The sequence below is a fragment of the Mustela putorius genome, unplaced genomic scaffold (assembly GCF_011764305.1).
Source record: "Mustela putorius furo isolate JIRA1106 unplaced genomic scaffold, ASM1176430v1.1 tig00000551_pilon_pilon_pilon, whole genome shotgun sequence".
NCBI lineage: Eukaryota > Metazoa > Chordata > Mammalia > Carnivora > Mustelidae > Mustela > Mustela putorius.
In genome coordinates, this window is record NW_025421412.1 from 12800715 (window position 1) to 12828348 (window position 27634).

Genomic DNA, 27634 nt, shown 5'->3' on the forward strand with positions numbered 1-27634 from the left:
ATCCCCCCACTTAATAACAATGTGTGTGCGATTCAAATACCTTCAAAGTCCCTGCTCTTTCCCGCACGGCATGCTAGTCTTGCGAGAAAACACGCATCCGTTCCCTCTTCCACTTAGGCTCTGGCTTTCCATCCACGCCTCCTTTCGAGCAGTTCATGGAGCACCTGCTCTTCGGGGGCTGCCAAGAGCAGAGCAGAAATCCCTCCGGTCTGGAAGGCTGCACGACAGCGTAAATGCACGTCATACTACCTGACTACACCCTTTGCAAAATGGCTCAGATGCTAACTTTGACGTTCTGTGATTATACCGCAACTAAAAAAAAACAAAATTAGAAAAAAATGAGTCACAGAATAAAATATCGGTTATGTAGAGATGTTGGAAGGCTGAAAGAGGAAGAAAGGGGATACTGAAATGTCGGTACTTTCAGAAATGAGCCACAGTGCCCGGGGCGGGCGAAAGCGAGAAGTTATGCTCTGGGAAGCGGGTGGCTGCCCAGGGCCAGCCAGAACCAGAGCTCAGGGGGTGCTGGGAGCTGGGAAGGGGAGGATGTCCCTTCTCCTCTCCTGCCCCATCTCCCACTGGGCCTCCCATCTGTAGGATCCAAACAGAGGCCAGCTGGCCAGGGAGACCTGCAAAGGCACTGGGGCCAAGTCCCAGCCCCAGTGTGGGAGAGCAGAGCGAGTAGGCGAGTGGAGCTTGGAGCCAAGAGACTGGGCTGGAGGGTCCAGCACAACTGGTGGATTTGCAGCCTGGATGCTCTGTTAGGTAATAGGGCGGTAATGGGAAGTTTCCCGACAGTGAAGATACTGTGGTATTTACGGACATGTCCTTATTCTTAGGAAATGCATGCCGAAACGTTAAGGAATGAGGGGTTAGGATTCTGTAACTTTTGCTAAAGATAAGATTGTTTGTGACACAGGAGGGCAAGGCAGACTGTATTCAGGGAGAGCACGGCGACAGGCGTAGGGTCCAGAGCAATGGGGCTCTGCAGGGTCAGAGACCAGGCTCAACGGTCACTCCCACAAGGACAAGTGGGGATTTCTAGCTCAGGGGCACGTTGGGGCTCAGTGCATGGGAAACTGGGAAGGGGTGACATTGGGGTGCTGGGGTTCTGGCTGAACCAACCTGGCAGGACCCTTGCTGCCTCGCCAGGGAGATGGGGTGGGGCACAGGGAACCCGACTGGAGGTGGAGGGGGCTCCCCCGACAGCACGATTCTCGCCACGGTGGACAAGGCAGGCAGGACCACGGGAGTCCGAAAGCCGAGGCCCACGCGAAGAGCTCGGAGGAGCCTGATCAGAGCTCGCTCAAGGAGGCAATCTCTGCCTCTCTCAAGGGATTCTGGAGGTACTGTTCGGGGTGCCTGGAGAAAGGGTATATGGGAGTTCTTTGTGCTATTTCTTACACTTACCTGTGAATTTGAAATTGTTTTGATATAAAAAATTTTAAAGCCCCAAACCTGTACAGTTCTTTAGTTTTTGGTTCATGCCTTTGAGCGTCTGTTGGCCGAGCCATACTCTGGCCGAGATTTGTCTGTCTAACCTGACAGAGCACTCGGTGTGTCACACTTCTCATCACTGCGAACAAAACCTGTGGATCCTGTAGGACTGCACTGCGAGGCTTGGTCAAGAAAAAGCATCTCGGGGCGCCTGGGTGGCTCAGTGGGTTAAGCCCCTGCCTTCCGCTCAGGTCATGATCCCGGGATCCTGGATCGAGTCCCGCATCAGGCTCTCTGCTCAGCAGGGGGCCTGCATCCCTCTCTCTGTCTGCCTCTCTGCCTACTTGTGATCTCTGTCAAATAAATAAATAGAATCTTTTAAAAAAGAAAAAGCATCTCCTAGACTACAATTCAATCATGAGTACCATCTGCATGATTTTTGTTGTACCCTTACAGCAACTGTACCTCTATTTACATTATAATTTAAAAAATCAACTCACCGGGGCATCTGGGTGGCTCAATTGGTTAAGCGTCTGCTTTTGGCTCAGGTTTTGATCCCGGAGTCCTGGGATCCAGCCCCCTCTCAGCAGGGAGCCTGCTTCTCTCTCTCTCTCTCTCCCTCTGCCTCTTCCCCAGCTTGTGCTCTCAAATTGCACTCAATAAATAAAATCTTAAAAAAAAAATCAACTCACTTTTTAAAGCACTTTAAAATTTTAAATTGTTACCCAAAACGAAAAATTGGTATCATTTGCTATAAATAGCAGGCAACCACAAAAATAAACACATTAAATACACAACTCCGATATTAAATTTTTAAAAAATAAAATGCTAGTAAAGATCATTATTTTATGAAAATGCATACTTGAAAATATGCTCCCTAATGGGAATGAGACTTTCTATGCCAATTTAGTAATAAAAGGCTCTTTAGCCTGATGCCGCTTAGTTTAAAATGAAATGAGGTTCTAAATCAATATGATGATCTAGTTTTAACAATTTGATGAGAACAAGTACTGAGCATATCCATTTAAAAGGCAAAAATGTTTAACCTCCATCTTTAATAGAGCTGGTTATTGATAATTCCTGGCCTAAAAGATGTAAATTTTATTCCAAAAAGCCATTTGAATATTTATTGCCCTGAAGGATACATACGAACAGATCGTTTTCCTTCTGTGGAAGATGTTTAAAAAATATTTTTCAGACAATTTAGTAGGTTGGAACTTAAAATTTATTGCAGGAACACAGACCTTGAGCGGGCCAATTTCAAAGATTTCTTTCACAGCAGAGGCATTTAGAGACAAAAAATTTAGGTTAGGTTAATCACTGTTGGTTTATTAAAAACAAACAAACCCGAATGTCTGGTTAGAGTTCAGGCTAGGTTAACTAGGCAGGTGGGTAGTTTCTCAGAACACTGTTGTTTTTTTTAGAAATACATTAAAAAAAATTTTTTTTAGTACTCTGTATAGCCAATGTGGAACTCTCTTAAACTCAACCCTGAGATGAAAAGTTTCACACTCTACTGAGACAGCCCATCACCCCTTAGAACAGTTTTTAACCCAACTCCTGTCCATCAGAAAGACACAGAGGCTTTTCAACAGGAATGCTAATTTCCTTCCAAAAGGATATTATGAATTACACAGAGCAAAAATGTTCTGTTGGGGCCAAGTCTATGAACTTTTCTTTCACAAGAAAAGCCGAGAGGGGCTAGCTGAGGCATGAGTGAAGAGACTTTTCCCTGAATAATGTTTTATAAATCTTGAATTCTGAACCAGGTACAGGTGGCCCTCTGTGTAAAAAAAAAAAGACCTGGCAGAATTTGAGCCTCTTCTCAAAATACCCACGTACGAACTGAGGAAGAGAGCATTCCTTACTTATCTATTGCCATCTGTTCCAGAAAATATGTCAAGGATCTTTTCATAATTAAAATATTTCCAGTGAAGTGTTCAGGTGAGTTCCGGAGTGGAAAGCTCAGATCATCAGGAAGTTTTCAATCTTGGTTGGTCTGGGAATGCTTGAACGGGGACTGGTCCCCAGGGCCTGAATGGAGCCATCCCAGTAAGGCCGCTACCCTGAGCCCCCTGGCCCTTGGGTCACATCATTCCACCAAACTGCCACCAGCACTCCCCACCACAGATCAGAAGCAGCCTTTGGAGCATCCAAGAGAAACTATTTGGAAATAATGCTGTCCATTCTAGTTAGCTTAGGTAAAGGCCGGGTTTGCAAAGGTTTGCAAAGAAAACAGGCCCAAGCAAGAAACCAGTGGTCTAGTACACCAACGTGGAATGGGGCTGAAGAGAAACAGCCCCCGACTGGCACATCTAAGCAGTTTTCCAAACAGCAGGAAGCCTGTGGGGCCAGTTGGGAGCTTGTGGAGGCAGGGCTCTGGGGCGCTGTGGATTGGAGTCAGATGGCAAGATGGAACCAGACCCCACTGGCCAGCCCCCAGCCTTGCAGGCCTCCGGGAAGGACTCCTGGCAACTGGCCTCTGCGTTAGGAAAGCAAGCGGCTTTGGAATGATCGGGGTCCCTGAAGGCCGAAGCAGGGCTTCACACTGTCTCTGGTGAGAGACCCTGAGGCTTCCATTTCGGGAGGGGGGCAGAGGGTGATCTCCACTGCGAAACCAGAAAGCCTCTCAGTATCTTCACATGCGGTCTTCATGGAACCTCAGAATCCTTCCTGTCACTCAGGAGCGTCATTGCTCTTCAAAGAAACGGCTGTGATTTCAATCCATTGTCATGTCTCCACGTTAGTGTTGCTATATTCTCACTCTCTACTCATTTTTTAAAAGATCTGACATAGAGTACAAGCAGGGGGAGCAACAGAGGGCGAGGGAGAAGCAGGCTTCCTGCCGAGCGGGGAGAGCAGCAGCGAGATGGAGGCGGGATTCGATCCCCCATCGATCAGGCTCCCTGCTCGGCAGGAAGCCTGTGTCTCCCTCTCTCACTCCCCCTGCTTGCGTTCCAGCAAATAAAATCTTAAAAAAAAAAACAAAAAAAAAAAAACCCCAACAAACCAACCAAAAAACCCCCAGCTACAATGTGAGCTTCTGGTCTTATTTATTATAAATGGTGACCCAACTCAAGAACACTAAAAATTGGTATGTTTCATTTTTCTTAAAATCTTTAATAATAAATTTGAAAAAACTTTTTATTAAGATTAAAAAAAAATTTATTCGAGAGAGCACCCACGAGAGCACGAGCAGGGGGAGGATCAGGAGGAGGGAGGGGGTCTCCTCCTCAGACTGCTGCTGCCCCCCATCAGCAGCACCGATCTTTAAAAAAACTTTTTGTGGTGTTTCGCACAAAAACCATACACATTGCACTCCTTTTGGATTCCTTTTTTTATAAAGTAAAAATTGAGCTATAATTTAAGTGTCATATTCAAATAAAAGTAGTATGTAAAACAAGGTCAAATACTGTCTAGTAAATGTCAGGCTTCTAGAGCTGTGTAAAAAAGGGGGGGGCAAGTCTAGTCCAGGATGGTCTTCGAGTTACCCCTGCCCCCGTGCTTCAGAAGTTCAAGAGTTCGAAGTAAGAGGGATAAGGTGCGAGGTGGTTTCTATGGAACAAGACAAGAGCCAAAAGATGGTTGGGTACTTCAGAGAATGAAGCCATACTAAGTAAAACATTTAGCTAGCTCCTTAAGTCTTTCCAGCTGCTTAATAGGAAATCATTCAAGACCAGATCATAAAACTGTACTGCTCCCACCGCTGTAAATACGCACCCCCTTCTTCATTACGAGACCAGGTGCATCAAGAATGTTTATTTGCTTATGTATTTAGTGATGGTTCTGTTAGTCAAACTACAACTCCAGAGTCATGATAACGTCGCCTTCCCATTACAGAAATGTCAAATTAGCTTTAAGACAATTTACTTTTCTTTAAATTTACAGCATTAAAAAAATACTCCAAATGAGTTCTGCTACAAATTTCTAACACTTGTGCACGTAACTTAATCCTTTGTTACAAAATACCCAGAAAATGTAAGAGCCACACACATTATTTCCTCCCAGAAATAGCTTGGATTCATAAATATATCATTACTGGTGGACATACAAGGCCACTAGGCAACTCAATTTGGTACAAAAGGAAAAAACATGAACTTCCATCTTGTGTAGACAAAATGAGGTATTAAAAATGTTTCCCGGAAAATTCCAAAGCACTGTTAGTTCATGAACAGATTACAGTGAGCTATGAGCCCTGGATTGCAGGATCACATTAACAGCCTTGAATACCAACCTTCCCCAACAGATTCAATTCAATGTCAATGACCTGTTTCTCTAACGTCTCTCCAGAAGGTGGATTTGCACCCCTTTACTTCCTTCAGGGATCTTAGCGACTCTTCACTTGTCCGTCTTCTGACTGTTCCATTAATGCTTAACCAGAAGCTACGAAGAGTCGTACCTGAACGTGCTTAGAACGGAGCTCCACAGACACGAGATTCTCCGAAAACGTGTGGCTATCCTGCGACCACACGTCCGTCTGAAGTTAATAAAAGTGTGCCACATTTTTAACATGCTTTCTTTCAAGTGTAGTAATAATTTATATTAAAAACAAAAGTGAATCTGCGATTGGCATCAGTACATGAACTGGCTTTTCACACTATTCTATGTCAGAAAGCACAAAGGAGTTGTCTTGACACGTTCTACTCCCACAGGAACACAAGGTATGGAAGAGCTCCAGACACACCAGCTAGCAGGCGCGGGGGCGCCCGCGGAAAGCAATGCCTGCGCTGGTGAAGTCTGCGGTCTGCCAGAGACCGAAGCTGCTGGGCTACCCATGCTGTGCTGAAAACTGAAAATATATTTGAAGGGGAGCTGCTACCAAGTGAACCATCTAAGATGATTCATTCTTTCTATTCCATTTCAGATTTTGTTTTAATAAAGTAATGCAAACAGCTTAAAGAAACAATCTTTAATTTTAAATTCTGATCTATGCATAAAATTCATTTCTTTTTATCATGGTTAAATTTAGTACAAACTATAAACATGTTAACACTGAAGTTTCAACAGAAATCTGGTTAAGATCCCTTAGAAAAATTACCGAAAGAAACAACAGCAAGTCATTTACTGGTATGAGGTTAACACATAAAGAAAAAAAATTCACACATTTAACTGAATTTACCAGTAAATCATTTTAGGCATAATATTTATCGTAAAATTAAAAGTTTGAAAGTTGTGTGTGGCTCCGTTATCAATTACAATTTGCAGTGAAAATACTGAGCCGAATCTTTTTTTTTATCTACCAGGACAATCCTAATTTTAAAAAACTATTGGCTGAAATTTGCAAACCTTAAAAGATACCGCTTGTGAAGGAATAGGCATATAACTTAGTTTAAATTAAAGTAGAAGATGGTAAAAACTAGATGCTTTAATTAATGTTCCAACTGCACAAGGAAAATATTAGGGGAAAAAAGAAAACATTCAAAGCCACAGTTACTACTCTAGAAAAAATATTAGCTTATTCTTGTATTAAAAACATTAAATGAATCAAAGCCAGACAGTACTGAATTTTTACACAAACTTCTTTTGTATTTCAATGTTGTTTATTGAGGAGTGAATGAGAGACTACTGCCAGACATGCCAACGACACTTCACATTCAAGGGCTGGAAGCTGAAAAGCTTTCCAAATTGAGTCACTGCATAAGCCTTTTGGGAAAAAACTGAAAGTGACATCAAATATGACATCTTCATGCTTGTTTTTGTCTTCAGCTTTTTTTTTTTCTTTTTTCAATTTTTAGATCTACTAGTTTGTTGGGTAGAAGGCTTCCTTCTACCCTACAAAGAGACTCACACTCCCAATTAATAAAATTAACACTAGGTGTATAGCAAATTGTTTTTAACAGACATCTACGCTGATTAACTGATCTTAAAGCTGTTTTGTCTTAAATTTCCTTTGTCTAATGAGAGAACTTAATTTCACTTCCCTTTCACGTTCACACAGGTGGCTTATACCAGTAGAAAAATACTCTTCAGTGCTACTGTAGGGCTTACGGGGAACCTCTTCTGTGGTACCAGAACCCGTTCAAACACCACTCTGAAACCCAGTGCTTCTCTTCCCGCTGGTGTGGCCTTGTAGAGGAAGGGCCTACACAACACAACTCTACCGCTCTCTTTGCTCAAAAACAAAACAAAGAAACCTAAACAAAAGGGTAAACGTTTATTTGGAGTTAGTTTTCTGGTGGTGATATTAAGGCCCTTCAAGCAGAGTTCAGGAGCTCCTGTATGGCTGCCTGCTGCTCGGGACTGAGCTGTGCTATGCACTCGGTCCACAATCCTCCAGAAGTCTAGGAAAAAACAGTTTCAGAAATTTAGATTCAGTGAAATGGTCATTTAGAAGCACTGTACTAACCATCATTAGGTAGACTGTAATAATGCCAAATACTTTCTTTCAAGGTAGAGTAGTTTCATGAGTATCCTTATAAAAGCAAGAAATCTGTTCATATCTTTAAAGTTCATTTACACGAAGTTTTCTTCATTTAGTCTGATCTGATAAACCTATACTTGGTAGAGGACACAGTCAAGTAAACAACAAGAATTTGGGGAGCACAAATCATTTAAAAGACTTTGGTAGATGACAGCTTACTTACTATTCAAATCTCATCCTTTTTTTCTTCAGACAATGCAAAAAAAACCCTACATGAGTATGTGCTAAGCACCAACCGGAAGATTCAAAATGTCTCAGGTTTAGGACAAATGTTTTAGTGCTAACAAAAAAAGTAAGAACACACAGACCATATATTAATTAATTTGAGCCTTGAAGATGAGAGAATATAAAAATGAAATTGGGTGGGGGGCGCCTGGGTGGCTCAGTGGGTTAAAGCCTCTGCCTTTGGCTCAGGTCATGGTCTCAGGGTCCTGGGATCGAGCCCCACATTGGGCTCTCTGCCCAGCGGGGAGCCTGCTTCCTCCTCTCTCTGCCTACTTGTGATCTCTGTCTGTCAAATAAATAAATAAAATCTTAAAAAAATTTAAAAAAAAAAGAAAAAAACCACACCTGGGTACCTATTTCTAATACAGAAGAAAGGAAAAAAAAAAAGCCCCCACACCAAAACCAAAACACCTCTCAAAAACTATATTATTGCCCCTTCCACAATGTCAGCAAAACAGCTTACCTGTACTTGACGAACTACATTAGCCAGACGTTTGGCACAAGGATCTTCATGTTTAATTGCTTCGTGCATTTCTCCTTCTGCAATTATACTGAATATTTTGGGCAGATTGGTATTGTTTGGGCCAAGAACGATGGGGTGATTACTGCCCAAAGAGAAGAAAGCCATTAAAAATGAAAATTATAAGGAGAAATCACTCAAGCACTCATACTTTCCTACATCCTTCCTCCAACATAGAATTTTGTTACACAATTTTGTTCTGATTATGCATTCACTAAAGTCATATTCAGTGGGAGGAAAACCAGTTGATTTTATTTATTAGCTCTTTAGTGTCTTGCCATGTAAATCAGGAAAAATACTTGGCTCATTTCTTAGATTTGTTTTAAGGGGCAAGGAATAGAATGTTCAAAGTGCTTTATAAATAATTTGTGACTTAGTTAAGGAAAAAAAGATTACTAAGAATAACAGTTTCTTAACACTATTTTTATTTGTATGTGGCAAAATGGTTTCCAAATAAATTTGAAGTTTAAAAGGATTTAGGGGCATTTCAAGAGTATGTTGGGAAATAAACTTTATGCGAGTTTAATGGAAAGAAACATGATAGTGAATTTAACTAGAATTCTAGCCTTTCATTAAGAGACTTTCAGAATAGTCATTTCCAAGGGAGAGGATCCAAGAGCATAACGGAGAACTGGTGGCTTCAGAGGCAGGAGCAGATAAGGAGTGTACAGTCTCCAGGATGGCTATCACATCCCCTAATGACAGTTCTCCGTGGGAACACTCAAACACAGCATTTGTGTGAACAAGAACTTAAAAAGGCATGAAGGACTATGCCCACTGGCCTATTTCTACAACTTCTAAGAAAGGAGTGGTTGTAGTCCTTAGAGTTATTCATGAATAAAAACAGTAGTTAACAGCAACAGAGCCTATATCTGATAAATATTTAAAAGACAGGGGCGCCTGGGTGGCTCAGTGGGTTAAAGCCTCTGCCTTCGGCTCGGTCATGATCCCAGGGTCCTGGGATCGAGCCCCACATCGGGTTCTCGGCTCAGCAGGGAGCCTGCTTCCCCCTCCCCCCCGCCTGCCTGCCTCTCTGCCTACTTAAATGATCTCTCTCTCTGTCGAATAAATAAATGAAATCTTAAAAAAAAAAAAAAAATTGGAAGACAGACACCAAAGAACACGCGCTGGATGTGATAGCTTCCATGGCTTCCAGGTTGTTGCAATTCTTAGATATACTCATGAACACAAAATAGCATCAATAATGCCAGAGCCTGGGGCCAGATCTTGATTTCTGGTTCGGAATACTTTCCTTACACCACTGATTCTTGAATTCCCTCCCCTGCCAAATACCAGAATTTTAGAGGGTCAAATAATGGCCCTATCAACATTCTTCAATCTCATTCCACTAGTATGTGATATATGTCAATTACACCTTAGTAAAGCTGAAATTTAAAAAAAATCTAAAGCAGGGTGCCCAGGTGGCATCTGCCTCTGGCTCAGGTCACGATCCCAGGATCCTGGGATTAAGTCCCGCATTGGGCTCCTTGCCGAGCAGGGAGCCCACTTCTCCCCCTGCTTGTGCTCTCTCTGTCAAATAAATATCTTAAAAAATAAGAATCTAAAACCAAATAAACAAAAAACCCCAGATAAATGGGGAGGGTGACAATACTAAAAGGGAATCTTCTTATAACATTATATTCTACAATGCCTCAACTGCTGAATTTAATTCCATAAAGAGTCAAAATTAGATCTAACTGTAAGGCAGCATTAACTGTGATACGGATTAACATGATTTATAAAGACAACATTATTAGAAACCTATACATCTAAGGGCTATGCACAGGAAACACTGTTTTATAAAAAGAGGAAGAAAATACGGTCTAATTTGTCCTTTTTCTTACCTTTCAATCAAATCACACAAATAATTAAAAGTCTGAACAGCTTCTTCTTTATCTTCATGTAGTGGAAGCCAGGACAACCAGTGTGGCAGCACTTCTTCAACATTCACACAGTCAGGCTTGAACTTCATAATTTTCCCTACTGCTGAAATGCAGTTCTCTGTAGCATTGACATTTTCTTTGGTCTTAGAATCAGCAGACTGAATAACTCTTACCAGCAGTGGAAGTGCTTCTAAAATAGGCAATTGCAAGGAGGTCAGTTAAAACCTCACAGTTCATGCCAATATTTTTTTTAATCTATGGCCCCATTATCGATTACAGTGAAGAATCAGTAAGGTGTAAGGCATACTGTGTCATTTTGGCGACAGAACCAGACCCAGTGAGGAAAGGCAGGCTGCCCCCAACCTGGAGCACCAGCACTCACTCTACTGAAGGAGACCCTACGAGGTCAAGGTCAGGAGCCTCCAGATTTATACTCCCGACCACTTACTTCAGCTTTAAAAAGCCTCCAGCTATATTCCTGTGCTACCCCTACAGGGATCCCAGTATGTCTGGAAAGTCCTATGCTCGGGGCACCTGGGTGGCTCAGTGAGTTAAGTGTCTGACTTCGGCAGAGATCATGATCTCAGGGTCCTGGGATCAAGCCCCCTCATCGGGCTCTGTGCTCAGTGCAGAGTCTGCTTCTCCTTCTCCCTCTGTCCCCACCCCGGCTCATGTGTGCTCTCACTCTCTCAAATTGATAGAATCTTAAAAAAAAATTAAAAATAAAAACGTCCTCTCCTACAGCTGGGGCGTAAACCCCAAACCCGAAATGAACTGTGCTCTGGAGGACGTGGTGGAGAGGCTCAGACTCCACTCAGACTTCGTTTCCGTTTCTAGAACAAAGAGGGCAATTCGTATGCACCAAAGGTGACAAGTTTGAGAAAGGGAAGGAGAATACAGCAAAAATGCAATATAATGTTTGGGGGCGTGGAAGAGAACTAAGAAGTGATTAAGAGAGTGCCTGGAAACAAACAAACAAACGTACCTGTACAAAAGGGACGGTAGTTATCTCCACCGTACTGCGCCATGACTCCCAAGCCATATGCAGCTGCTTGCCTGACTTCCGGGCTGTTGTCACACACGTATTGGAGCATCGGCCTTAAGAAATATTCTGCATATTTAAATGAGGCTGGACTACAGTGTTCTATGACATCATCAAAGATGCACAATCCCCATTGTCTGTCTGGCCATGGTCTATGTGGACACTATAAAAGAGAGAATCTTTTAAGCTTTGAATACCGGAGTATGTAAAAAAATGTAAACAAAACAAAAACAAAAACAAAAAAACCCAAAACACTATTGACTATTAGCTTACACGGATATTCCTGATACAGGCAATGAAATACAACACAGTAATAATCACTTCTTGTGAATAACAATCTTCAACTTACAACAGAGATTTAATGAACTACAAGTTTAAAAGACTCTAGGAAATTTTTCTATAGAATCTCACAATCTCACATTAGCACATACCAGGAAGAACCAGCAGCAGCAGCAGCAGCAACTATGTACATTTGCTTCATAAAAAAGATAATGATAATGCTGTCTTTAAGAAACAACAAGAAAGGGACACCTGGGTGGCTCAGTTGGTTAAGCATCTGCCTTCGGCTCAGGTCATGATCCCAGCATCCTGGGATCGAGTCCCACACTGGGCTCTCTGCTCAGCGGGGAGCCTGCTTCTCCCTCTCCCTGCTGCTCCCCCGCCTTGTGCTCACTCACTCACTCTTGCTCTCTCTTTGACAAATAAATAAATAAATAAAATCTTTAAAACAAAAACAAAAAAACAAGAAAAAGCTGCGGACAGGTTTTAACTTTATGTACCCATTCAACAGGCTAAGTCACATGTACCTCAACTTTTTAAAAAACGTGCTGCACTACTAAATACAAAGCAAAAGTAAAAGCCAAAGCAAGGCAAACTTCTACTGATTGCTTTTCATGCATATTTTAAAAACTGAATACATAAGGCCATCATCTACAGTGTATGATGGCTGGTTGTACGTAACAAGGATTTTAACTGCATCCTCTAGGGTCCACCAAAATAAGTAATAATTTTATTAATTTAGCAGGGCACACATAACCTCAAATAATGAAAAGTCATTTGTAGGTCCCTGGAATGCACTGTAATTTAACTGAACTACGGAGAACCTCATTAGCAAACCTTAGGCATGTATTAAATGAGAAAGTACTAAGGGCAATGCAATAAACTTGACAAAATTAAAGATGTACTCTGGAAGCTCTCTAGGATTTCTAAGATCCATTTTAACCTAAAAGTGTGTTTTCAAAAGCTGAACTGAAAACATCCCAGGCAACTATCTAAAATAACTATCAGAGAGAGGCAACACTTACAATTAGGTTGACAATTAACGGAAGCAGCTGTTCAAACCACGGTAACACCTTTTCCTTGTAGCTACTGAATATTGAGTGTAAAATGTCTGACACTTTGGTCAGAATATAAACATCATTATCATCCTAAAAACAAAAACACACACAACATCCATATGCATTAAAAAGTTATCTCCACTATGACAGTTACATTTATTTTTAAAAATTTAAGATGTGTAGAAAACTCAATTTGTCATCATTTTCTTAAGGGCACAGCAGGAGTCTGCAGTCTGCGCTTACGCTGTTGACTGGGGGTGGCGTCTCCTACCCGCCCAGAAAGAGAAGGTGTGGGCAAGTACTATGCTTATTCCAAAGAGTTTTCTTGAAATGGACTTAAGTTTCAAAGTTCTGAGAGTGTTTTTTACTTCAGTACTCTTTTTTGTTTTCTGCAAGAATGTTTCTAACCCGGGAGTAGACTGGCGAGACGTGGGTTCAGTTACTCACAAGCTGCGGCTGTCAGCATGTGAGGCCCCTGCACAGCAAGGGGCTGACTGGTCTACCAGGATGGCTACAGGCCGCACTCTGGGCCCTGAACACACAGCACAAACAGATTTCACGGCATCAAGTGACTGGATGAGGAGAGAACTGGCCAACAAGCTAAAGACGACTGACTTACGTCAACCACTCTGTGTGTTATCTGTGATAAAATCTGTATTCTGTGGTCCGGGAGAAAAACAACTGATGTCACAGAAAGATCGAGCAGTCAGCCCTAGACCGTCAACAGGGTGTGGCTTAGATAGTCATTCAACACCTGATCTGAGCTCACTCTAATATTTAAAGTGCTAAAAGCACCAAATAAAAAGTTGTTCAGGGGTACATAAAAGAAATAGCCGGGGAACATCGAGCATTGCTCTGTGCGAGGTACGGCCGCAAGACCTTCCCCCAGCGTCCCAACCACAATCAGCTAACTTCAGTTACTTCTTCTCTAAATTAGTAAGTGCAACACATGTCAGAGTCTTCTGCTAAAAATTACTGATAATTACCATCAGAATGACAAGTCAGATGAATCAGAAACTTAAGCATTTAAAATCGTCCAGATGCAAACGATCATAGAAATTAGGTTCCGAAGGGAGTGATTTACCTCATCTTGCAGTGACTCTTCCACCTGCTCATCGTAGTCTTCATCTTGTCTTTTAACTAAAACACACCCAAATAAATGTCTTTGTAAATGCTGCCAGAATGGTCAAGGATCACATTCGGAAATAAAAGCGCGGAAAACTTACCTTGCCGCAGTTCTTGATTTTTAAAATGCTCTTCGAGTTTAGCTTTCAATATTCCTCCCAATTCTTCAAAATGTTCATTATTAAGGCATCCATCTCCCATGACTTCAATGCACTACAATGGAATTGGGTCAAGAAAGCAAGCCATGGGATTCAAGGGTTTTAGAGTCACTAGTTAAATTCCACTAAGAATCACACATGCAAAGGGGTGCCTGGGTGGCTCAGTTGTTAGGCATCTGCCTTTGGCTCAGGTCATGATCCCAGGGTGCTGGGACTGAACCCCACATTGGGCCCCCTGCTCAGCGGGAAGCCTGCTTCTTCGTCTCCCACTCCACCTGCTTGTGGTTCCCTTTCTCACTGTCTGTCCAATAAATAAAATCTTAAAAAAAAAAAGAAGAAGAAGAAAAAGAATCACATGGAGCATGAGGAAAATTCACTAAGCCAGTACCCTGGAAGACTAATGACTGACTGAGTAGAAAATGCATGGTGTGTGTGTGTTACAATGACAGTACTTCAAAGAAAAAAACTTAAACAATGTTTTTATATGAAGCAGATCCTGAGCAGGTCTTAATTAAATGTCAGGCATTACTGCTAGGTGCTGAGGTCTCGAAGATGGAGCAGAACACCCAGCCTCTGCGGAGCTCCATCAGCACGCAGACTCTGCACAGACCCAGCTCGAGAAAAAGGGCACGCGTGTGCTGGGAGGGCAGGCACTACAGCTTCGGGGGGGGGGGGGGCACATGCAAAGGCCCAGCAGCATGCATTCTTTGGAAAAAGAAGTCAAGTCAAAGTGCAGGAGGGTAAGTGGGGACAAGTAAAGAAGAAGAAAACTTTCAAAACGAAGTGTGAAGCAGGCCATGGAGCTGACCAAGAAATACAAGAAGGGAAGTGACAAGTAACAAGCAAGTTCATGTTTGAGAAAAGCAGCATGAACTGAGAGGGAGAGAAAGGACAGAGACTTCTGGAACAGACCAAGTAAGGCTATCTCGGCCCAAAGACACAGGCAGTGGGAACAGCAGAGAATAGGACCAAGTAGGTGTGGGCTGGAAGTGAGCCAAGATTCTGCAGCTGGATGATTAGGTAAGTGAGGGGAGAAACTAAGCAAGACTAGACTATAAGAGCAGCTACTCTGAAGAAAAAAAAAACAAAAAAACACAAAACCAAAAGCGTTAAACTAAAAAAGAGGATTAAACATTTTCAGTAAATAATCTGTGATAGCACAAAAAGATTCAATTTTATTTATTTAGCTAGACTAATAAATGAAAACACACCTTATATGTGTTTTTAAAAGAAAAATACTTACCTTTGCAAAAGAATGCATTATTTCTGAGAGGACATCTGAATCTGGTTCTGTGCCAATGGCCTTGATTAGAGCATCGCACATAAAATGCCACATCTGTGTGAGATACTCAGGGCCACGAACTCTCGCACATTCCAGGAGAAGAGGCATGGATTCTGCTGCTGCCACTCGAACACGTTTTGTTGTTAAGGAAACATAATCACTATTCTTAGATACACTTACTGTAATGGCTATCCTCAAAAGATGGCTCAATCCCTTTGCTTATGTAAACATTAAAGTGCTCACTGAGCACCAGGTAACCTGTTTATCCCAGACTGCTTCCCAGGAGCTTGTGGTAAGCTGAACATGTGTACAAACCAGACATCTCCCTACCCGTATGACTTATCGCCCATCTTTTCCGTCATCTACAATACAGCAGCAATGAGTCTCAGATGTGGAAGGATCTGGGATCCTTAAAGCCTATCTCGAGATGTTCCTATCCCAAAACTTTAGGCAATATAGGTTTCTAATAAAAGCAACCAAAGCTATGATTCTCCCGGGAAAACGAATGAGGATCTCCACCTGTCAGAGCCTTTTCAGTTTTCATCGAAGAGTAAATGCCCCTCCCTATCTAATATCATTTGTAAAAGAAGGTTCAGAGACTTCCTCTTAAAAAGACTTTTTTGTCCTCCGGCATCATGTTAAGTGTCTGTTGGGCAAAAGCTGTCATTTGTAAAGGATGGGACTGCATGAAGAACGACAACAAAGGGAACCTAGAGTCAGGCAAGTCTCAGTTTGGGTCTGGACTCAAACACTGTTGGGCTGTCCTTTTAAAAAAATCCATCTATGAAATTTGTGTGTGTGTGTGTGTAAAGGCCATAAAAATGTTTCTATATGTATGAATTATTATTATCACATTGGAAAGAAAAGATTTAACATGCAGATTTATCAAATGTTTCTCCCCAATGTAAAACCACACAAAATTCTGAGTCTCTAACCTATTAAGAAAGGTCTTAAGTTTCTTAACATCACCCCAAGATATTTGAGAAAAGTAGCAATTACATATATAACCACAAACATTTGCTTATAAAATATCAATCCTTAAAACCTGTCAGAGGTTCATAGAAAAAGCTGTCAATTAGAAGTTAAGACCTAACATTTCCTTTTTCATGCTTTTGGCCCAAGCAAAAACCATGAAACTAAAGCACATGCAAAAAACGAAGTTTATCTATAGTTAGTGCAAACAGTAACAGTGATGTACGCTGCAGTTAACACAAAGTCTAATACTTGAACAAGCTACAACTGAACTAATACTAGAAAAGTTATGCGTTCAAAAATTGTAGGATATCATCGTGGAAATAAAATTTCAGTAGAGGGACCATCAGTTTGACAACCTGTTCAGTATATTCCACAAAGCCTTCCTTCAACTCTTTAGCATAGCAAACCTGCAAACAAAATATCGGAAAAGAAATCAAGATCCATGTTAGTTTTTAAGTATTAATGCTTATTAAATAGAATCATAAGGACCACAGAATGCTGAATCCGGACTAGAGATGTATTCAGAGCTGCATGCAGTGGGTGCCTGGGTGGCTCAGTTTGTTAAGTGTCCCACGCCCCATTTCAGCTCTGGTCAAGATCTCAGGATCCTGAAATCAGGCCCTGTGTCAGGCTCTGTGTTCAGTGTGGAGTCCCACCGAGAGGCCCTCTTCTCCTTCCCCTGCTCACTCACGCTCGCTCTCAAATAAATAAATGAACAATATCTTAAGAAAAAAGAAAAGTGGCATGCAGGACTGTGAAGGGTATTTGGAAAACACAAATATAAATGTAAAAAAGAACTGTAAAATGCGCAAGGGCCATGGCGTGACTGCAGTATACACTGTCCTTCAAAGGTTCAAACACCACTCGTTTTAGTTCTTGTGCATGGGAGAATTTTGCATAAGTTTCGGCACTGTGAGAAACTTCAAACAAAATGTATCAATTAACGAAAAATAATTTAAAAAGATAAGGGGCACCTGGGAGGCTCAGCTGGTTAAGTCACTGCTTTCAGCTCAGGTCAAGATCTCAGGGTCCTGGGACTGAGCCCCACACTGGGCTCCCTGCTGGGTAGGGAGTCTGCTTCTCCCTCTTCCGCTGCCCCTCTTCCGCTTCTCCCTCTTCCGCTGCCCCTCTCCCTGTCTGTGTGGGTGCGAGTGCTCTCTCTCAAATAAATTTTAAAAATCTTGGGGGAAAAAAAAAAAGATATAGGGGTGACTGGGTGGCTCAGTCGGCCGAGAGTCTGACTCTTGATCTCAGGGTCCGTAGATAGATCTGTGTCGGACTACGAGCTAAGTGTTGAGTTCGTTACGGTTCTCTCTCCCTCTCCCTTTGCCTCTCCTCCACGCTCATCCTCTCACTCTAAACTGTAATGGTGGCATATCATTTACTTTGTAAATCTGCCAACTGGCTTGTTATTTTGTATTTTTTAAAATAATTATTTCAGGGCGCCTGGGCAGCTCATTCAGTTGAGCTTCCAGCTCCTGGTTTCAGCTCGTCACCCCCACTTTGGGATCTGTGCTCAGTGGGGAGTCTGCTTGAATAGTTTCTCTCTCAAATAATCATTCTTAAAAAAGAAATAATTTCGGCACCGAAACAGAAAACAGTGCTGTCTGCTTACTTACTTATTCAGAGACAGAGCACCTGTTCCCAGGGACTGTGGGGTGGAGGAGTGGGGTGGCTGAGAGTGGGAGAGAGAGAATCCCACGCAGGCTCCACGCCCAGGGCAGAGTCTCATGCAGCTCCCTCTCACCCCTCAGACCCTGTCCTGAGCTGAAACCAAGAGCTGGATGCCCAAATGACTAAGCCACCCAGGTGCCCCAAACAGTGCTGTTTTAAAAATAATTGTTTCTTTACTTTCTTCCACTACATTAAAAGATCTGATCATTTTGTTCAGAGATGTGACATTTGTAACTGCTCTCTGCTTGAGAGATGCCACAAAAATCCAAGATGTTCATAAATTATGGACATTAAATGTTCATAAAATATAGTAAGTACTCATAAGCTAAGTTTAGGAAATACAAGTTTAATGAATTAGAAAACACAACAACAGTCCTTTATTAGTACACGATAAAATGTAAGCAATTAACTTTTATTTAGGCTTATTTAATTGCTTAATTTATTATCCAAAACCATAATTTTAAAATTCTTTTAAAAATATATTGTTGGGGCACCTGGGTGGCTCAGTGGGTTGAAGCCTCTGCCTTCAACTCGGGTCATGATCCCAATCCCAGGGTCCTGGGATCGAGCCCCATGTCTGGCTCTCTGCACGGCAGGGAGCCTGCTTCCTCCTCTCTCTCTGTCTGCCTCTCTGCCTACTTGTGATCTCTGTCAAATAAATAAATAAAATCTTAAAAAAAAATTTATTGTCTCTGTCTATAACACAAGCTCATGAAGGGGAAAAAAACAACTCAAAGAGAACTTACACACAAGACCCCATAATACCACAAGAGATAATCACTGCAAACTTTTTGATGTCCCTAGCATGTTTATGTATTTTTTTTTTTTAAACAAGTGAAACCAGACAATTTTCAGTATCCCAAGAACATTTCTGTTCACTCATTCAAAAAAAATGTTCTTTGGCCATCTCTACTATACGCTAAGCACAAAACAGACAAAAGTCCTTGCCCCCACGTAGCTTTGTATCAGCTGTGTAATGTTCTAGGGTACGTTATTATTATCTTCCTAGTAACAAGCATTCGAGCTGCTTATGTTCCGCTGTTGTTAGAAACAGCACCGATAATGAAGTTTACCTACATGATTTCTTTTTTTAAAGATTTATTTATTTTAGAAAGAGGGAGAGGATGAGCAAGAGGAGAGGCAGAGGGAGAGAATACTCGGCCCGCTGAGCATAGAGACCCCAGGGCCTTGAGATCATGACCTGAGCCCAAAGCAGGAGTAGGTGGCTTAGCTGACTGAGCCCCCCAGGCACTGCACCTACAGGATTTCTTTATTCAAAAGTAAATGGGTCACAAGGTTTCTACATTTTAAAGAGTATGTTCCTGCTCTTTGAAAAGAACTCTGAAATGTGTACGCAGGTGTTATGGGAGACTGTCTACTTAAGTTTGGTAACAGTGGACGCACTCACCAGCATCTGACAAGCAGTAGACTTCTCTTCCAATCCTGCAGTTTTAATACCAAAACTTTGCTGATCCCCAAGGTTCACAAACTCCCAACCATCATCATCACTCATATTCTCCATGTCTTGTGCTAGTAACAGGAAGAAAACAAATTTATGTTAAAAATAATCACGGAGAAGAATTTTACAACTCCTATTTCTTTGTGAAGACACCTACTGTCTAAGAGGGCTACTTCAGGCTTAATTGAAGCGGTCTTCATTAAAGGCCCCATAACCACTGGAAGGTACTGCTGAAATTCTTTTCCAAGAATTTTGCACATTCTGGCCCATGCTGAGATCATGTAAGAGATCTGGGGAGAAAAAGTTAAAACTGATTTTAAAACAATGGGTATAAAGACATCACAAAGACAGACATTTCCCTATTTCATAGAAACAATGTTTTATTTTACACTCAGCCCTCTTTAAGAGGTAAGTGCATTTTCTAAGATCACATACTTAAAACATTCAGAAATAACAAAATCATTGTGAACCTTTACCCTTGGATACAGACAGCATATGAGGTAAGAAAGACCAGGACCGTGTCTTATTGTTTGTTACTTTCAAGAAGCAATATTTAGTTTTTCTCTAATAGCATCTGGACTACATAAATAAAACCCACTTAACTATACCAGGTTAAGGTATGGCACTGAGTTTTTGAAGGCAGGAACCTATTTTATCTGACTGTATCCCTACTGCCTAGCATTCCATTTGTTAAACATTTATTTACACCCAAGAAACAAAGCATCCCTTTCTCATAGCTGTTTTAGTTTTCTAAATGGCTGGGCATGTTGAAGACACCTCTTCTGCTACTGTACTTACATAGTCTTCATCACCCGCAAATTACCTACAGAGATTCCCAGTTTTTAATTCATCATCCTGGTAACCCGGAAGTGATTTTTTTCACTCCCCAATATATCTACCCCATGTGTGTTCACACAAATACTCCCCATTCCTACTCTAAAACAAAACAAGACAAATTTTAAGTTTATGGGAAACAATTATAGTGTGCCTGTATAGAATCAAAATGTAATTCAGCAATTATTTATTAGGTAGCATGGGTATTTATTTATCAGGTAGTGTGGTAATTATTTATTAGGTAGCAATTATTTGTTAGGTACTGTGAATATTACCAGGATTACGACACACACACTTGTGATTTACAGCACAGGGTCGTAAGAACCCACTATCATGACTTATACCAGACGTGCAATATGAGCAGGGATCTGGCTGAGTGGGGCTGGGGGGTGAGTCCTAAGTGAAACGAATGTTTGTTCACAGGCAGAAAGAAAAAAGCAGAGCATGTGCTAAGTTTGTTAGGTTTCTGTATTTCTTTTTTGACTGGGGAGGGAAGTTAGGTGGCACTGAGAGGACTGGAAGACAACCCAACGGAGCTGTCTTGTAAGCTGTTGGATAAATGAACCCTGAGTTCAGAGAAAGACCTGGAAGTCACAGCATACAGAGGAAAACTGAAGCCACCATGTAGAGGACACTGCTCAGGAGACAAGGGGCCTGGGACAAAACCCGAAGAGCACCAAAAATCAACTGAGAGTCAGAATAGAGGGGGGCAGCAACTATTTATTATTTGTTTATTTATTAATAACTGAGACTGAGCAAAAGGTGGCAGGGAAGTAAAGGGAAGCCAGTGAAGAATGTCTCTGAAACCAGGGGTTATCTCAAGGAGCGCAATGATGCCTTTTATTTTTACTCATTATTTTTTGAGTTCATTAACCCTGTACTAGCCACAACTCCTAAATGGATCAAGGCCAATGTCAGCAAGCTGCGTTACCTGAGGGTCATCATCTTCCATGTCACTGAAGTCTGTCTGGGTCTTCAGTAAGAGCTGCATCACATCTGATGCATCTTGCATGAACTAGAAGGAAGTAGGAAAATCAACACCAGTGTTACTTGTAGCTCCCAGATCAGAGAGGTGCTTATTGCTACCCAGTTTTGTTTCTTGTGTAACAACACAACTTTCCAAAAGAAAAATCTATTACATTTCCCACATGGGTCACAACCCCTCAGACTAAAGTTACACAGAAAAATTCTCATCTATATATTGCAGACTTAGTGCTCTTTCTAGAATAATGTATTCTCCAGGAAGGTCAGTGTGAACTGCAGTACAGAGGTATCTCCAATGACATCAAGTTTTGGTCAACAGTTTATGTATTTCCAGCAGTAAAAAGATCCCAATCCAGAAAGAAAATTTTGGATTGCTCCCTAGAACCATATGATTTTCATCTAACTCTGTGTAGTTCTGGCAATCTCCATTGTGTAAACAGGCAGTGTTTCAAAGACAGTTTTGAAAACCAGACGGAGTATGGAACATAAATTGTTGGTTAGGTTCTCAGTATCCCACAGAAAACAGTTTATAAGGTTAAGTTAAAGCTGATGCTGGTTTTGGAAAACCCACCAGAGAGGTTCGAATGTTGATAGTTCTGAGAATTGGAACCTGAGGGGTCAGACTTCCTTTGGATCAGCTCTGACAACTCTGAGATACCGGGGTGAGGGTGGGGGTGGGTGGAATACACTGGGGCATGTTCCTTGGTAATTATTTTCTGAAAAGCTATATGCATATAGGATTTCTCTCTTAGGACACCTGATGCTTTTGGATTAGTAAGAAAGCAAGTGGAATGTTTCCAAGTACATGCTGAAACTGGTGAAACTACACATATGGATCTTGAACTCTACATGCCTCCTAGGAGACAGACTGTACACGGGCTAAGAAAAGGAGTAGGTTTCAAGAGCGTAACTGAATTAAGATTAAACCTTAATATTAACACTGATAAAATGAACTTATATACAAAGTAGCAGTGATAGGAGAGTAAGACGATGGGAAAAAAAAAAAAAATCAAGCAATCAGAAAACTTCATCAGAAGGAAAAGCCCTCTAGAACCCTCAATGCCTCCACAGCTGAATTACATACAGTAAATTCAACCTTTGAAAAATCACTTACTTTTTCCTTCCCAACAGCCAGACCAATGAGGCTGATGCACTCAATAGTTTTTCCTCTGAGAAGTCTGAGTTCCTTCTGAACTGCATTCTCGACAATATGCTTTAGTGATGGCATAAATAAATCATAGTAGGGGACAAATTTTTCCTCTGCGGTATCTGCAACTGATGCGATAGATGTCACAACTTGTTCCAACACTAACTTGGTGCCTTTCTGAATCAACTAGAAGGAAAACACAAAAGACAAGTCATGGAAATGAGAAACTGGTGGAAACACCTGCTGCGAGCTCTCAAACGCTTCTCTGCCAGTAAGCTGAGACCACCCTCCAGCAGCCAGAGTGAAGACTGTGGGTTCCAGAGCAAATGGAAGGATCCCCACGGAACTACCGAGAGTGGCAGCTAGCAGCATTTAACAAAGCGCTCGCTTCTCGTGTCTGCTTTATCTCAGAGCAGCTCATGCTCGACCACAAATCCAATTCCTCTTCCAATTTTTGTACCCCCAGCTTAATGCCAGTCTTTCTCTGTCCTTTTTCCTCACTTACTCCCACCACTTACTGTGTACTTGGTGCTGTCCTACCAGCTGTGGAGAGAATTCCCTTTTTCTTCTACTCCGACTGTCCCTAGAAGGTCCCCCTTAACAGCACCACGGGTGCCAGGGCTCCCTCACGAACAGTTTCACCGTCTGCTGAGACGGGTGAGCCCGCCCTCCTTCTGCAATGCAGACCTGCGGTGTTCTCTGACCTGGCCGGTGACGAGCAGTGGGTACTTGCAGCTGGGCTCATGCTGTGACCAGTAATACTATTTTATAATCCCTGTGGATTCCTATGAATACCTGACCCAGTGAGTACTCCAGATTTTTTCATTCCCCTTAGCAACTTTAGCCACTCTCCGCAGAGGTCTTCAACTCGGGGTACCACTTCCACTGCCCCTTCTTCTGCATCTGCTCCACATTTCAGTTCCCGACCCTACCTCTGATCTCAGATCAAGGCCGTTCTTTCTTGGCTACCCTCTCTTCGTACAACTTCTGCCCGCATAACTTATCCTCTTCCCGTCCCATTTTAGCAATTCCTTCTTTCAGCCTTTAAAAATCTGACATGTCGTCCATCTGGGGTAAGGGGATGCAACAGAAACTCTCTTTACTCTTCAACCCTCTACCCAAACCTACTTGTAAAGTCACGTTTGGTCCATCTACGCCTGACTAACCAACTCGTGAGCTTTCAATTTGGGTCTGCTTCTTTGTCTTCAGATTAACTCATGTTCCTTTACCATGTTCTCAGTCTGTTGTCCTCTGACTCTGAATACCCGTCCTGTCTCGAACCCCTTTTCTTTGCCTTCTGAGACACTGAATTTTGTCTTCCACCTTGTTCTGTTGAGAACAGGATTAGGCAAACTGTCACTGGTTCACAATGAATTAATGTAGAAGAATTAAGATTCCAGGGGCATCTGGATGGCTCAGTTGATTGAGCAACTGACTCCTGATTCCGGCTCAGATCGAGATCTCAGAGTACTGGGATCAAGCCCAGCGTTGGGCTCTGTGCTCAGCAGGGAGTCTGCTTGAGATTTTTCTCTCCTGCCCCTCCCCAATCTCAAATAAATAAATAAATCTTAAAAAACAAAAACAGGGGCGCCTGAGTGGCTCAGTGGGTTAAAGCCTCTACCTTCGGCTTGGGTCATGATCTCAGGGTCCTGGTATTGAGCCCCGCATCGGGCTCTCTGCTCAGCAAGGAGCCTGCTTCCTCCTCTCTCTCTTTGCCTGCCTCTCTTGTCTACCTGTGATCTCTGTCTGTCAAATAAATAAAAATCTTAAAAAAAAAAAGACAAAACAAAAAATGAAAACAAACAAACAAACAAAAAACCCCAAAGAACTGAGTTTCTAATGTTAGGCTACTTTTACAGCAACTTGACAGTAACTTTATGACTGTTAAATGTAATACAAATTTATTTGTCCTTTTTATTCCTGTCAGTTTTATAGCAATTTATTTTCATGGTATTTGACAACAAACCGAGCCTAAATCTTTGCCTCTCTCCTGCAGCCTCTTTCTCACACAGTGCTGTATTAAACATTGTTCAATTGTTTTTAGGTTGCACCGCTTATTTAAGCTGTAACTATAAACCTTCTATTTGGACAGCTGGGCCTTGTTTGAAATCCAACATATTTAAAGCAAAAAGGAAATTTTTTCTCATCTCTCTACTTCTGTCATCCAGGTGAGAAGAATGGTTAACATTTTTCACTACTTCTTCATCTTTTTAAATTCAAACCAGCAGAAACTGTTACTGCTTCCTGAGAAATGGCTTTTAGAGTCATCTTCCACCAATTTCCTCCCGAGCTCTCTGAGCAATAATCTTCTGACAGTCTTGAGGTAAATCTTCTCCCTTTTTGTTTATGCCTCACAATGCTACTGTGCTAATTTCCGACAATCACATTATCATGATTTCTTGCTGCAGTTAAAAAAAATAATGGTTCTTCCAAATTTACATAAATCAGAATTCAAAATAACTGCCTTGTTTCCAAGGCAATTCAAATACTGATTTTACCTAACCTTTAGGCTCTCTCTTCTTCCCCAATTCCAATATCGGCCTATTCTCTTGTCAAGACTGAATTATCCTACTTCAAATAGCTGAACTTAGCTTTCTATTCTATATGGCCATGCTGAAAAGTTTCTCTTTCTCCAGGTCTTACCCATCAAATTCACCTATGTTAATCTCTAGATAAGGAGCTGAAAGACCTAGAAACTTACCTCTTGTAGTTTAAGTACCATGATGGAATGCAGATGTTTCACTAGATTGTCTAAATATGGGATAAGTAGTGACTTGGGACAGTCCTCAGTGAAGTTAATAAGCGCGGCAGCGGCGTGAGCCTGTACTCGCTGGTTGCCTTGGTCTTCCATGGTCTGCAGCAGAGCTGCGATCACCTGTGAAATGCAAGTAGGTAAGTACCCATTTTGAAATGCCACATTTCGAAGCATACACAGAAAATGCCAACCCTCTTCTTAAAGTCTTGATTTGAGTGTTTGGGGCATTGTCACTTACCTTCTCATGAAACTTCTTCTGGAAACCAGGTGCAAAATCTGTAGCCATCTGTCCCACAGCATTACAGGCTGCATACCTTACTCTTGGATGCTGGAATGGGTAACTTTGTGTAAGTAAAGGCAATAGGTTCCCATGAGAAACTACAGTCATAAGTATGCGTCAGATATTTACTGGTACTTACAGGATCCTGGAGAAAAAGCAAAACAAAATTTACTATCTCGTTTAAAATTCCTTCCATTTGCTGGTGGCATCCTTCACCAATGGCAGACAAGGCCATTAATCCTGCATGCCGGTATTTCCAGTCAGCTACAAAAAATAATCACACATGAAAGAAGAGCAATTAACCAGTACAAACATGTCACTCTGGTAGTCAGAAGTCTAACACCAAGTTCTCCTTATTTGGAAAAGACTATCAAAATATTTTTATACATTAATTAGAAAAACGAACAGAGAAAAGTGCTTGACTGGGACTATTTCACTGGGGGTGACAGTTCCGTCACACGAGCACTTAATATTCCAGAAGTAGTTAAAAGGCAATGTGGAAGCAAAGAGCTTCTAAGTATTTTCAGCAACTGCCGAAAATGAGGCTTTACCCCTAAGATGTACCGTAAGCAACAAGTACCTGGATTGTGTGTCACATACGATATTTACTGAATAAAGAATCACTTTATCTTTGTCTCCGGTCACATTTCCCCCTTTTTTTTTTCCTTTAAAGTTTATCATTTTATTTATTTAAGCAATCTCCACACCCAACATGGGGCCTGAACTTATGACCCCAAGATCAAGAGTCCCCTGCTCTACTGAACTGAGCGAGCCAGGTGCCTCAGTCACATTTCTTTAAAAAGAAAAAAGAGCCATGGAGGAAAGATGCTGCTTTTAAAGAATGTTTATTTAACAATATGATACATAAACATAGATGAACTTCATTTGTATTCTATTGCTAATAGCTATGTGATTTTAGACTAATAGAAATTAGCTAGACAATATTTAATTAAACCTTCCTATTATATTGTAATATATAATTTCCCTGACTCTCAATTCTAAATACTTATATTTGTATTATTGTTCCCTTTGAGGTGTTTCATACAGCTTGTGGCAAAAAGCAAGAGATACATAAATACAGAAAGCTAGTATCTGTAAAGCAATGGTTTTCAAAGTGGGGCCCAAGAACCCTGGGATTCTCTGAATCAAAACTATTCTGATAATACTGTCTCTCATGAGGGTCCAGTGGGGTACTCCAAGGATTATAAAACATGTAAGATCCCATGAGACTGAAGGAAGAAGCAGAAATAGGAACTATTTCTAAATATCTTAGGATATTTACAAAATGCATAAAACATTCTTCTCACTAACATGTTTTTGTTTTGGAAGAGTCATTCTTCATGAAAAATGATATTTGTTAGTGTGCAATGGGTTTAATACCGTTATCTTTAAGTGCGCATTTTAAATGTTTGTTTTCTTTTCTTTTTTTTTTTTAAAGGATTTTTTTTTTTTAAAGATTTTATTTATTTATCAGAGAGAGAGAGCACAGGCAGACAGAATGGCAGGCAGAGGCAGAGGGAGAAGCAGGCTCCCCGCTGAGCAAGGAGCCCGATGTGGGACTTGATCCCAGGACGCTGGGATCATGACCTGAGCCGAAGGCAGCTGCCTAACCAACTGAGCCACCCAGGCGTCCCAATGTTTGTTTTCATTTCTAATGATATAAACATTGATACACCACATAAACAAAAGCACTCTGGGATCTTCAGTAATTTTTAAGAGTGTAAAGGGGTCCTGAAGACAGAAGGTTTGAGAACTGCTGGCTTAAGGGTTAACTAAAGTTGTAGTAAAGTCTGATATTTTATCAGACTTAGCTGTTCACTTTGGGGAGCCCAAAACTCACATAAAGATGAACTCTGTTGTGACTGTTATGTACCTTTTCTGGATTCTGTTATGTACCTATTCTGGATTTTTAGTTCACAACTTCATACATTTGAAAGATGGCTTGAGTTGGTCAAGAAAAAGCTGGTCAACTTTTCTACTAGAAAAAATTTCTGAGAAATTCTTAATTTTGCTGTTACGTATTAAAACATATTATTTATAACATTATTAAATATTTATTTTTAGTGAGTTTCAATTACTCAACGGATCAGTAAGCC

General features: G+C 41.4%; 1 protein-coding gene across 1 annotated transcript in view; it reads right to left on the bottom strand.

Annotated features, from left to right (window-relative positions):
- Window positions 1–7572: 7572 nt before the first annotated feature.
- The window catches only part of IPO5 (importin 5), a 58279-nt gene continuing 38217 nt past the window's right edge, over window positions 7573–27634 (bottom strand). The window contains exons 14-29 of the mRNA XM_045081391.1: window positions 25678–25802; window positions 25497–25586; window positions 25205–25378; window positions 22471–22689; window positions 21304–21387; window positions 19696–19828; window positions 19488–19609; window positions 16716–16812; window positions 15392–15564; window positions 14092–14203; window positions 13950–14005; window positions 12833–12955; window positions 11472–11691; window positions 10448–10676; window positions 8547–8688; window positions 7573–7718 (exon numbers count right to left, since the gene is read on the bottom strand). Coding sequence (XP_044937326.1) covers window positions 7632–7718; window positions 8547–8688; window positions 10448–10676; window positions 11472–11691; window positions 12833–12955; window positions 13950–14005; window positions 14092–14203; window positions 15392–15564; window positions 16716–16812; window positions 19488–19609; window positions 19696–19828; window positions 21304–21387; window positions 22471–22689; window positions 25205–25378; window positions 25497–25586; window positions 25678–25802 — 2186 coding nt within the window. The 3' untranslated portion in view covers window positions 7573–7631. The remainder of the gene's footprint in view (window positions 7719–8546; window positions 8689–10447; window positions 10677–11471; window positions 11692–12832; window positions 12956–13949; window positions 14006–14091; window positions 14204–15391; window positions 15565–16715; window positions 16813–19487; window positions 19610–19695; window positions 19829–21303; window positions 21388–22470; window positions 22690–25204; window positions 25379–25496; window positions 25587–25677; window positions 25803–27634) is intronic.